Raw genomic sequence first — 12,742 nt, forward strand, 5'->3', positions numbered from 1 at the left:
CATAACACTCCCACCACTGTGCTTCACTGTGGGGACGGTGCTGTTTGGGTTATACGCCTCTCCCTTCTGTCTGTGACCAAAGAGCTCTAGTTTCATCTCATCTCACCAAATGATGCACTTCCAGTATGAACAATCTTTCCCCAGGTTGTTCTTAGCACATTTCAGCGTGGCAGTTGTTCTGGGCTCTTTAGTCTCATCTCCGACTAGTTCTCGTTCCGGTCATTCTCAGTGCTTTTTTAGAGGCAGAGAAGATTTATATACTGTGTGTAAATTGGAGGATAACTCTTGGTTTTTGTAAGCTTTGAGGAATACAGAGTTAAAGCATGTCATTGCGCATATATAATAAATAATAATAATTTTATCCTCATTTGTAAACTTCTGTTCCTGGGAACAGCATGTTTCATTCATTCATTACCTGCAGCTTTGTAAAGGAGGCTCTAAATTTTTAATTATTTCATGCAACCACTCAAACAAGATGAAAGCATTATTATTAACTATGCTCAAAAAGACAACTGTTTAGTTCTCTATTTTTCCACTTCCTTTTTTTTTCGGCTCATGCAAACACAGCCTTTCATGTCACAAATGTGACATTTAAGCAAGCAAATCATGACATATATGGCGCTGACCTGAGCATGGAGGGAGGACGAGAGACTGAGATTTGTGTGCGATTCTCAGAAGCGACGAGGTCCTGGAGGGTTCGGCTCATGTCGCGAAGCTGAGCCGTGCTGCAGCTCCTCAGCACGGAGGCCTCCAGCTCCTCAGCCTCCACCTGTTGCTCTTCCTGCTGGATCTGCTGCTCCAGACACCGGCTACGGTCCTTCAGCTCCACCAGTCTCTGCTGCAGCTCTGCGATCTCCTCCTGCAGAGGTGGAGCAATGTTCATTTCATTCATTTTACATGTATGTTAGAAATAACATAGTTTCTATGAAGGTAATCAGCAACAGTGAAGTAGTCCTTCAGTTTTTTAAGCCAGCAGATTGAATGAAAAATTCAAACACCTAATCTGAAACTGAAGGAAACTTGACTGGTGAGTTATTAGCTTTTTTCAGAATTGTTAATCAATAGTTTGTTTGATATTAAAGTAGCAGTGAGATTAATTAATCTTGTTCACACTCATTCACTGTCAGTGTAAATACTGCTGACAGCTATGCATATTTTACAAATTTCATTCACTTTTGTGAGCAAGGAAAGAAGCTGTTTTATTAAATTCTCAGAGGAGCAGTAACTCAGACCAGCCTGACGTACAAAGCGGAACGACGTGAGCCGAATTTACCTCGACAAGCCGTCTCTCTCGTATCAGACGTTCTCTTCGTTGCAGTGGACCCTGTGATGAGTCGGATTGCTCCCCTGCAACAGGCTCTGCACACTCCCTGCCACAAAATGACACCATTTTTAACAGCTTTGATTAACATTTTCAGGAGGTTAATCCACATTTAATGTTGCTTTTAATCTCTGTAAGTCAAAGCTAAAGAGAGCTGCAGATTGGTAATATACAGTATGGTTGTGTGTAATCACTTTTTCCCACAGATTCTCATCAAATAACTCTGTGACAGTGGAAAATCTGCTGTTTATCAGAGGTGACCTAAAATCCTTTTGCTTATATTTGTTCGGGATACTCTCTGAAGAGGCCCCACCTGATTTCCTTCCTGTCACAAGAGCTATTTTGGAGAGCTCCCCCTCTTTGATCTGTGCTACAATATTGCAACAAAAGAAAGAGAATGAGCTTATGAACTCAAATAAACCCCATTATGTCCTGAACAAAGGGAGTTTATTGCTATAAAAGTAGATCTGTTTTTGTTTAAGTGACACACAATATAAAACGAGGTCCAAAACAAAACAGGAAAAGTAATTTTCAGTGTAACCACATTTCATATTATATTCCCCTTATATATTGTATGCAGTTAACGTTTTAAATATAGTGTTTCAGTTAACATGATCAAACCAGCACTGACCTGTACTGACTGCAGTCTGCCCTCTGGAGGGCGCTGTCCACCGCCTGTCGGAGCCTCTCCAGGAGCAACGCCACGCTGGGCTGTTGGGAGGGTAAACCCAGCTTCAGAGTGCTTCGTTCTTTAGACAGCTCCTCTAACTTTTTCCCAAAGCGCTCAGCTGTGAACACACATACACACATGCTGAATAACATGCAGAAAACATCAGCTAGAGGAGTCCAGTTATCAGCAAGTGGTGTTGTGTTCTAGCCCTTTACTAGAAGTCATTTAAAGGGAGCACATTTCTGACCTTGCTGTATTTATGAATCCTGAATAAAAATCTGCATTTCTTGGCTCTGTAAACACATAAAACTAGAATTATCCCAGTCTGGCGGGTTCATAGCTAAATTAAAAGATGGCAAGCACGACATACACAGACAGAATTTACAGAACCAATCTCATCAGCTATTTAATCCAACACTGTGTAAGTGGAAAAACAGAAAACTAAACGTATAAGTCAGAGAATGAATAGACAAGGAGAACACCAGCCAAGGCATACAACACTGACCCAAATAATAAGCACGTTCGAACAGATCTACAGGATACAGAAACATGTGTATTTAAACCTGTTTTTAAGCTGCTCCCTTATTCACAGGTGTCACCACGTGCAGATAGACACACATGGTTTTAATATGGTGGGTTTTTAGGCTGGATGCCTTTCCTGACAAAACCCTCCCAGTGATTTCAGTCTCCTGATATCAAACCAGGGATCTTCTGTGTGTAATGCAAATGTGTTAACCACAGAAGCAGATGTATCTTATGTATTTGTTCTATCACAAAATAAAAGAAATGGGTTAAAATGCAGTTTTTGGTTTGATTGTTTATATTTTTTTACAATATCTAGGTCAGGTACAAGTACAAATGATATTTGTTAGGTTTGAGGCTTTGTTGTTTCGTTGCAATAATCACGGGGAACCCCTTCCTGTAAACTTTTCTGTAAAAGCTTCCCTTATTTCTCTGTAAATACCCTTTATTTTGATTTGAGTCGACATAATAACTGTGCTACTTTCTGTTTTAAGCCACATAAATTGAAGATTTTCTAGTTTTACCATTATAGGATAGTTAAAAATAAAGCTCTGTGCCTCATCTCTCACATGTTCTTTCACACAGGTCATCTCAGTATGGTGAACAGCAAATTAGCAAGAAATTTAATAAAGAAGCTGACATCAAAGTGATAAATGATCCAAACATGTGAGTGCAAGCACACTCATGAGTTAGAAGGACAGCACGTGTTAAGCTCCTGTGGCTTTCTGGTCACTGAGTCAGAATATTTTCACTTTGAACTGTGCTCTTTTCTCTAACTTTAAGTTATTGTGTTTAGGGATATTAAACTTTACTTTTTAAAAACAAATAGTAAAAAGATAAATAGAATCTTATCAAATCATTCATAAAGTCGTTATTTTGTAACCTTAACCGAAATGGCTAAACTGGTTTACCTGCGTCATAATCGTCGTCCAGAATTGCTTTCTGCTGGAGCCTCTGCAGCTTCAACATCATGGATTCAATCTGAGAGACAGCAAAAAGACAGAACAGGTTACACAACAGTAACTCCAGAGTTCATCGCCTTTTAAACAGTCAATATATGCAGAAAAAAGGTGGGTGCAATGACTGCCAGGTCAAAGTGATACTGGGTCAGCAAGCTGAGGAAAGGGCGTTAACAATAACTTGACTACAGTACTTCACCGTTTTACTTTTTTTGAGGAGGACCTGAAAGATTCTATCAGATGTAAAACACTAAAGCAAATACTGAAAAATGTTTTTATCAGATGAAATATGGGGTCATTTTTATCACTTTCAAGCTTAGAATGTAAGATTAAAAAAAAATATTGTTTGCTTTTCTGTAAAATACTCACAAGGCAATTATTTCTCATTTCTTGCAAAATGCATGAATTATACACTAATTAAAAGTACTTAGGTAGTACTTAATATTAATTACAGAATAATTTGTCTTCTTTTCTATAAAATACCTGCAGTTATTCCCTTATTCTAGTGTACCTATCTTTAAGTATTTCCTTGTAAATTTAATTACTTTGTATTTTCAAATAAACTATATTTGAATTTCATTTAATTTCAGGGGAATTATGTCCTTACTCACGTGCAGTATTACAAAGTGTTAACCAAAAGTTTGGTTAAGTAGGTGAGTTGAATACTTAGTTTTCTCTTTCAGAAAAATCTAAACCTGCTTGCTTTTGTCTTTCTTAATAAAACAAGAAAGCATCAGTACAGCATCACTCTGATGAGTCTGTAAGTACAATGTTCTGCTATTAGAAAAAGCTAGCTGGTTAGCTTGAACGTCTAAAACAAGTGTAAACAAACAAACACGATACATGACCAGGTCTTAAAGTGCAACTTAGTTCTGACACTTAGTATAAGATAAAGAGATGATTAGTGAGTTTCAGAGTTACTCAACTCTTGGGTGAATTTTGTTAACAAAACAAGGCTAACAGCTGCTGGCTGTAGCTTCATATCTACCAACAAGGTATGAGCTGGAACTAGTAAGGAAAGCAAATACGGGTTTCCTGATTTAATATAGTATTCATCTCTCTGTAGTTTAGTCTCATCTTGACTGTAGACCAAGGTGTCAAACCTAGGGCCCGGCAAAAACTCCAATCTGGCCCACTGGAAGAATTTGGAAAATGTGAAGGAGTGAATAGATTTTGAACTTTAAACTGTATTTTCCTAGGATATACAGCTTTTTCCATTGACAAACACCACCCCCCATTGCAATCTATACTACACCAAATAGTCAAAAATAACAGAAAAACAATTCAATGACAGAGAAGTTCCTGTATCGACTATGTCCATCATAGAAATTTCTACTATAGAAATAAAAGAACATTATTATAAATATAGGAAAGTGAGGGGTGCCAGAACTTTTTCTGTTATTTTACATATTTATCATATAGAACAGACATACTGTTGAAATTTCTTCTTGGGAAAATTGTTTAGTTAAACTTTACTAAACAGAAAGTGGAGTTTCACTAGTTCGTCACACTTAAAATCAAAGTGGGCTGTATGTGGCCCATAGTGTTAGATGAGTTTGACGTCGCTGCTCTAGACCTTGTTGGGAGATTAATTTGAATGACTGATATGTGAATTTCATGAGTCTGTCTTGCCCACCTTGGTGTGAGTGCGGTTGTTTTGGAGGCAGTCTTGCAGCACGCCCTCGTACTTCTTCAGCAGGTTATCCCAGCCTTGCTCCAAGGCAGGTGTAGCGCTCTCGTAGCCTGAGGTGACAGAGGAGGCAGAGGTACTGTCCGAGTCCAGGGAGAGTGAGGAGGTGGCCTCTATATCAATAGACTGAGCCTCACAGTCAGGCACGTGGGATCTTTCTACGTGGGTGGCAAACAGGCATTCTCGCCAAAACTTTCCTCCAGGTAGTGTTTGAGCAGGAGACGACTGCTTAGAGAAATTGTGCTCGACAGGTAAGGTTTCGGGTTTTGTTTGAGGCAGGTCAGATGCTTTTGTTGATGAACTTAGTTCTTGCTCTTGTGTGGGTGTGGTGGTTGTTTTCTGGCTGGAGGTAAGTGACTGTTGGATGAAACTGAAGCTGGAGTTAAAAGAGTTCTCTGGCTCTGAATGAGTGTCCAGGCTCGAACTTAACCTGAGTTCATTGTTGGGCAGTGAGGACTGGCCCAGATGGCTGGATGTACTCTTAGAATTGCAGTCCACAGGGGAAGGAGGGTGGGTAACAGAGCAGACAAAGCTCTGAGTCTTCCAGGAGCTACACGTGTGTTTATCAGGCTGTTGATGATTTATTAAAGACACACTGTCTGCAGGAGCTGGACTTGGCCTTTGAGCATTAGTTGCATCAGCTATGTCAGCGTCACGTCCTGATTTTCCATTGGTAATAAAAGTGGTTGTCCCAACGTCCTCCTCCTCTTCCTGAGTGGCGCTCTGCAGTCTGCACTGCTCTCCTCTCATGTACCCTGGTCTTCGGTGGAGCCTCTTACGGCTGGAGCTGCCAGCTGTCCCTGATGCTCTGCCACCTGTCGATGCAGAGATTAACCATTAAGCTTGACAACATGGCCATGAGGAAGATAACGCATGACCTCATAGAACTGGTAGGATTAACCATGTAATCAATGGCTAGAGCAGGAAGATGTAATGCTACGTGTACTAATTACACAAGTACCCGAAGCAGCTGTGATCCAGCAAAATGACCTTGTTTTTAAAAATAGTGCCTAATGGACTGAATTTTTTTTTTTTTTTTTTAAACGTTGGGCAGATGTGTGACATTTCCCAGGGTTCTGCTCCAGCTGTTGGGAAATACCAAAGCTGCACAGTCATTTATAAGTTAAGACATGCCTCTCTGTGGGATACCAGATGCATGAACAATATATTCTGAGGTTAGATTTGCATTTGTTTATTTTTGCAAACAGCAAAATTCTTCAGAGGAAAGGTTCTCAAAACATAGCAGGGGGTTCACGCCTGGATCTGGAGCCTTAAATCGGTCTATTTCACTGAAATATAGGGCAAAGGGCACACAGGCAAGGTCTGATTCATGTTGGTCCACTAACAAACCGGCACTGATGACGCTATTGTTTTTATAACCACTCAGCTTCTCTCTTTTTCTTAAAGCAGTAAGGCTGATAAAGTTTACCTGAGATCTATTTCTGAGTGGGTGCTATAACCTGTGAGTCTTCCAGCCAAAGCAATAAACTGAAGGATTGTTTAGAACAATACTGATTACCCTCGCTTTATCAAACCCACTTGCACTGCACTCATAGCTTGTCTCAAAGCTTTTCAGTTATTACGAAAGCCATGTTTTTTGTAAAGGGGGCATAACCGAAATAGCTTGTGAAGCACAGACACTGCCAATCTTAGTAACAAGAAGTGATACAAACATGCATGCAAACAGCGTTTGGTCTGAAAGTGGAGCGTAATGATAAAGGCCAGATTGTGGCGGGAGTTAGACACCTGCTGCAGGGCCACGTGATTAATACATATCATGTTTAGGATTCAGACGAGGAGGCGCGCTCAAATGCTGGGGATCAACAGCCCCTTTGTGTACAGCTGCGCTGCTCCTTCTTTCACTTCTGGCTCTCGCTTTCTCCTCCCACTCACGAACACTGAAGTCACACAGAGGCACACTGACAGTGCTGAAAACACTGGGATCAGTTGTACTATTGTCAGTGTAAAAGCCTGTTAAACGCTTTAACTACGATAAAAACAAATCCAAAAGTAGAAAACGCAAACAAACACATAAAAACAACATCTTACGCAACTGCAAACCTCTACAAATAATGTGTTTTTTGCAGTGGGAGCACAATTATCAAGACAGGAATGCGGGGCATCGAAGAAAGCATGACCGATGAGCAAACCACAGCCCACTTCCCAACACCCAGTAACCTCCTACGATGCCACTCCTAACCTATCCCATGAGACTGTAAGAGACTCAAATAGACACCAGTGAGAGCAGTATTTCAAGTGAAAGTAACACACGGATGCTCCCATTGTAGCCACAGTGTTTTTGTGTGTGTGCAGTGTCACTTAGAGCTTGGGTTACACACAGGTCCATTAGAGGGTCCTTGCAGACGTGGCCACTGGTCCATAACTGATGTAAGAAACCCAACACCATCTGTAGGTTACAGCTACAACCGCACACTGTCTACCATCTGGTGTGGCTAGATGTTATACTAAGCCCTCTACAACAACTAAGAGTCGAAAGAAGAGGGACATGATGGTGTTACTGTATCCTCGCCATACTTCGATTACACAAAGAGAGCTCTTCCTGGTTTAAGGGGAAGGAAATGCCTCAGGGCCCATTGTTTTGTGTCTGCTGGCTTGTGTGTATGTCAGAGGGGCATCTATTTTTTGGCTGAAGCCCCTCAGAGGTATTTTCTACTTCCTGTCGGGCTTTGGGCTAAAATAGTTCACCGGGAATTCAGGCAGAATATACAAACAAGCAAGCAGTGACGTTGAGTGGTTCAACATCAAAGATAAAACAGTCTCTCTGCAACAGCATTCTCACTGTAGCATGTTATCAGTGCTGAAGAAACTGTACAGAGAGCCTGAGAAAAAGAAGCATGTCAGCCAGAAGAGGCGAGATTATTTACCTTTGGAGATTAAAGAGGCCCTCCTCAGCACCCTTAGGTTAAACACTGCATCCAATTGGGCACTGAAAGTGCTTGAGCCAAAGACAGAGAGGAATGCAGGGGCTCTCATAAAAACACAAACATTTGAGGAACAAGCTCAGCACCCTCTGACACACACACAGACACACAAGCGGATCTGCATGTCAGCAACCTCCTGAGAAGCAGCACTGCTCGGCAGATGTGCAAAACCTCGCCACTTGTGAGCAAAGAGAGCGTCACAAAAAGGGGAAGTGAAAGTTAGCAGTGATATCTATTCATCTTACTAAAGAAATGACTACATAAGTGGATGAAAACCCAACAATACAGTATGCTCCAATGCCAGTTCCTATCTTTGGTCCTAAATCTTGGTCCTTATCGCTCCATTTTGCACGGTAGGTTAAAGGATGGGGATATTCCAAGGATTGCGTCTCTGCTATGCTCTTGTCAGACTGTAATCACATGAGGATCAGTTGAGTCTGTGTTATAGAGATTCATTTACGCACTGCACATACTCTTTAATAGGCATTTTGATATTTCTGGTAGATTAGATTCATTCAAAAATGTCACACAACAGAGACCAGGGAAAAATCTACTCACAGCAGAAGCTGTTTCGGAAGCACTTTGGGAAATAGATTTTTATCTAAGGTTTACCACATCTAGCAGCCTTTTAACTGCAGTAGTTACCCTGTTGCATGTGGCGAGATCATAACAGTCTGATAAATGGGTCTAATGGAGGTCTGATTACCGGCATCCTGCGTGAACAGACTTGGATCACATTTCTATTTATTAGTCAAGCTCATTTTATTTGTATAAAACATGTTAAAAGACCCAAATAGAGACAATACGCAGGAAAATGCTTCTCTACTTTGTCTAAAGAGGTGGGGAACATATTATTTAAGTATTTAATCATTTCCAACTCATCATCACTCCTCCATGAATGACTGGTAGGGAGACTTTAAACCTTTATGATCCAGGGAACTGTGAACTTTCATACACATTCCAGGCAATGCATTATTAAACAGGCTATGAGTCTTCACTGCGGCTGCTCTGCTTTTGTTTAATCATCTGATGATTATCCCTCCCTAAAAACTGCCGGCTTAGTACATCCTAATACTACTATTTTATCCAATTTCGGTGTATTAAAGTTGTATGAAGTTCCTGGGGGTGTATACATATCCTGTAAAAGACCAGGGTCGGTGTGAGAACATCAGCGGATAGTTAAAAATCTTGTTTTACCTTGAATGGTTTCGCGGCGGTGAAGCAGAGAGTTGCCGTGGCATTCCAGTCCCATCAGTCCAGCGAACATTTTTCCATTAAAAAAGGCTGTTTGTGTTGAAAAGTCAAAGAAAGTCAGACCTCGGTGGCACAAGCCTGCATAGAGTTACATCGACCATGTTTTAGAAGAAGTGAAGCCAAGCAAAGGGACTGATCTCATTTCCGTTATGGAAAAGTGAACCCGGGCTGCTATATTTTCCCTGCACACAGTGAGTGACGGGTGAAAACTGCTTCCCAGCGCGCTGTTTTGTCCCTGATGAAAATTTCTTGACACAAACATTTATGGTACATCAGATTCTTACATTTCTCCCCCTGTTGGAAACAAGTGGGTCCCGCTGCGCCTGAACTGACGGTCTGGAGAAAGACTTCACGTCGTGCTGTTCCTTGTGGGGAAAGTATGGAAAACACATCCAGCGGTGGTGTGCAGTGGCAGAAGTACATAGCCCAGGAAAATCCGTCTGTTAGTCGACACATCGATCAGTAATCCGTTAGTCGCTGCGCCCTTGCGTCATGCGTCGCGTTGGAGCTCCTACGTGTTCAGGAATTTGACTCCAGACTCCTTCAGACCGCCTCATATCCACAGCGGGCACACTGTGGAAGTAGCAGCGGACACGGAACCGGATTAAATAACGCAGTTGTTTATGTTTATATGTGCTGTATTTTAGTGTCACTGAAGCTTGTGGAGGAAATTTATGGGGGAAAATACCATCTCTCTACTATTAAGTCACAAATACCATGAAGTTCAAATGTATACACACAGGATGCGTGTGATTCAGTCATTTAAATCACAGTGTAGCAGGTCTGTACTCCCTTACACATCTTAATGTGTCTCTTTCTTTCGGCACTCAGGGAATCAGCGAGTAGCACCAAACCCTAGACCTCACATGGCGCAGTCTTTTCATCCACCCCTTCACACACCGCTCATCCCAGTGCTCCTTTCATTCAGCTCGCCTGGCTCGTGAACAATACTCAGAGACAAAAAGCTCTGTTCAACAGACAGAATGCAGGACGTACTTACACATAGCTAGGGTAAGAGCAGGGATGAAACACGTTGCCTGGCACGCAGAGTGCCATCACCTGCTCTTTGTTAAAGATTAGAGGCGCATTGGAGATGCGTTTTTGACATCAGCGCACTGCCCCACAGGCTGGCTAGTTTCCAGGAGAAGCCCTTTGACTAACCTCTCAAGTTTTAGCTTAGTTGTCAAGTTTTAGTCTTTGGCTTACCTCTGTGCCATAAGTTTTAAGACATAAGAAACACCATATTATGCGAAAAACCCAGAAAGAAGATGCTAAAATTACACACGGTGTCTATAAGGGAGCAGATGAAATGTATAAGAATGATGTAATCACATCTGTCTTATGTATTGATATATGAGGGCTTTTATGAAATAATTAAGCAATCAGGAAAAGAGTGACTGCAAGGATAAAAGATGACTTAATCAAAGGATAAACACGTAGCTGTTGACTAATAACACATTAGCTCCTGCTCTGTTAGGTTTAGCTTGCTCTTTCCCTTCATCAGCTATGCATTCAATGCATCCATCGCATGCATTTTTCACAGTGCTGTAGCTGTGTTGCTGACTTTGACCAGCAGATGTCAGACTTCACAGAGATATATTAGTTTATCCGCCATAGAAAGTTAAGAAATAACTTTTTTCTTTACATTTCCCAAAAGTATGTGTACACGTTTTCACTTTTACATCAAACCTTGAGAAATACACGTTTTCATCCAACTTTGATTTCATACATAACTACAACCATAGGCTGACTACGTGTTTCCTGATTTAGTCGTATTCACAAAATATTCATTTGATCCATCATGTTTATGTCACTGTATACACAAATATATAGTATCACATTTAAATAGTCTGAATGTGGATTTAATAGCATTCTTTTCTCCTAATAAAAAAAGGTCCATGCCAGTTTTTTGACTTTCTCCTGTGTATGGAACCAGGAAGTTTTTAAGCATGGCCACGAGAGTCATTTCCAAGCCAAAGGTCTAAATCATTGTAAGTTTTATAGCTCTCACTGACAAAGATGTTAAGAGTGGTTTTGGTCTGCCATATTCCAGACAGTAGAGTTACAGCAAATCTCTGGATTAGGGTTGTTCCAGGATTTATTTATTCATTTATATAAATGGGGCGCTAAAGTAAAGTAGCTAAAGTGCGTTACACTGATTATAATGTGCACAGGCCTCCTATGTAATAACTACACAGGAGATAACTACGTCTCCTGTTGCACAAATTAGGAGATGTAGTTACCCAGTAATAATATAATGGCTGCACTTAAGCACAAGATTTAATGGTTTGGTAATGGAACCACTGTGATATGGTATAGTTATAGTTTTACAAAGTAAAGCAGTTAGGAATAGTAAGTAGTGGACTGAGGTTCATGCAATATACCCATGCAGTCAAACAGTCACTGCATGTAATATTATTTATATTTAGATAGTTATATATTCACAGTGAAGCAGAGGAGGACGTTTATTTCTACAGGAAAATGGGGAGTTAGACCCCCTTATCATCTCCTGCTATAATTTCCAGTGCCACCCTTAACCCCCTCTTTAACCGCGGTTGGCTGATCATCTCCTTCGTAAACAAATTGCTTTTCTTTGGAGTGTAAAAGGAGGCCAAAACTTTATTTTTTCTGCACATGTATCTGTTTGTATACACCGTTCTGAAATTGCCCAGCAGATGGCAGACCTAAATTATTTGGACTCTCTCTCTTACAGAGTCATAAAAAGGGACAAACTTATACAATATCAAAATGATCCAGTTCATATCAAAACAAAACAATTACTTAATTACAAATAGCCTACATTTTTTGTACAAAATTAAATTTGTCATAGTCTTTTTTTTTCTAATGTATGTGTGATCAAAATGTGATATGTATACAGACCTAAAGGTGACTAATGTGAATCATAAAATAACATTTTCTCTGAGGTGAAATCTGGCAATAAGATTGTTTTGGCCCTATCTTGAATAAAGGCATCTATTTTCAACAACAGATTATGCTATCATTATTTTCATTTGTCACCGTACAATAACAAACACCATGAGGTGAAGCATGATATCAGTTCTCCACCAGGAATATTCCTCCTCTCATTCCAAATCTCACTTTAAGTGTACGTCACTGCACTGGGACGGAGTGTTTAAAGAGGGTAGAAGAAGGAGACAAGGGGTTGTTTGTGAGTATGTGTGTGTGTGTGTGTCTCCTGGAGAATAGGGGTGTGCAATGTGCAAAGGTCACATGTTCCTCCTCCACACTGAATGAAGAGTGCAGACAGCCAGTGGGACTACCTTAGATTATCTGTGTGTGATAGAGAGAGGGAAGGGCAGCGAGAGAGAGAGAAAATAAAATGAACACATATTTTCAAAGCCGCTTAAAGTCTCAGGGAGTATG

The 12,742-nt window shown here is 40.7% G+C and overlaps 1 protein-coding gene across 3 annotated transcripts in view; it reads right to left on the bottom strand.

Annotated features, from left to right (window-relative positions):
- Positions 1-12,619, bottom strand: part of disc1 (DISC1 scaffold protein) — a 50,825-nt gene extending 38,206 nt beyond the window's left edge. For 2 of the 3 annotated variants that reach the window (XR_015124379.1, XM_086258595.1), the window contains exons 1-7: positions 9,643-12,619; positions 9,302-9,436; positions 5,109-5,977; positions 3,425-3,494; positions 1,953-2,109; positions 1,274-1,370; positions 627-859 (exon numbers count right to left, since the gene is read on the bottom strand). Coding sequence is in view for 2 of the 3 variants with exons in the window: in XM_086258595.1 (XP_086114721.1) it covers positions 627-859; positions 1,274-1,370; positions 1,953-2,109; positions 3,425-3,494; positions 5,109-5,977; positions 9,302-9,436; positions 9,643-9,814 (1,733 nt within the window). In the remaining variant the exon portion in view is untranslated. The remainder of the gene's footprint in view (positions 1-626; positions 860-1,273; positions 1,371-1,952; positions 2,110-3,424; positions 3,495-5,108; positions 5,978-9,301; positions 9,437-9,642) is intronic. The other variant, XM_086258597.1, reaches the window with a different exon arrangement.
- Positions 12,620-12,742: the final 123 nt, after the last annotated feature.

This window comes from Aulonocara sp. 'chitande type north' Nkhata Bay, linkage group LG13, assembly GCF_057382095.1.
Source record: "Aulonocara sp. 'chitande type north' Nkhata Bay isolate Kocher_YH1m ecotype deep benthic linkage group LG13, A_spYH_male_GT1.1, whole genome shotgun sequence".
NCBI classification, from domain to species: Eukaryota; Metazoa; Chordata; class Actinopteri; order Cichliformes; family Cichlidae; genus Aulonocara; species Aulonocara sp. 'chitande type north' Nkhata Bay.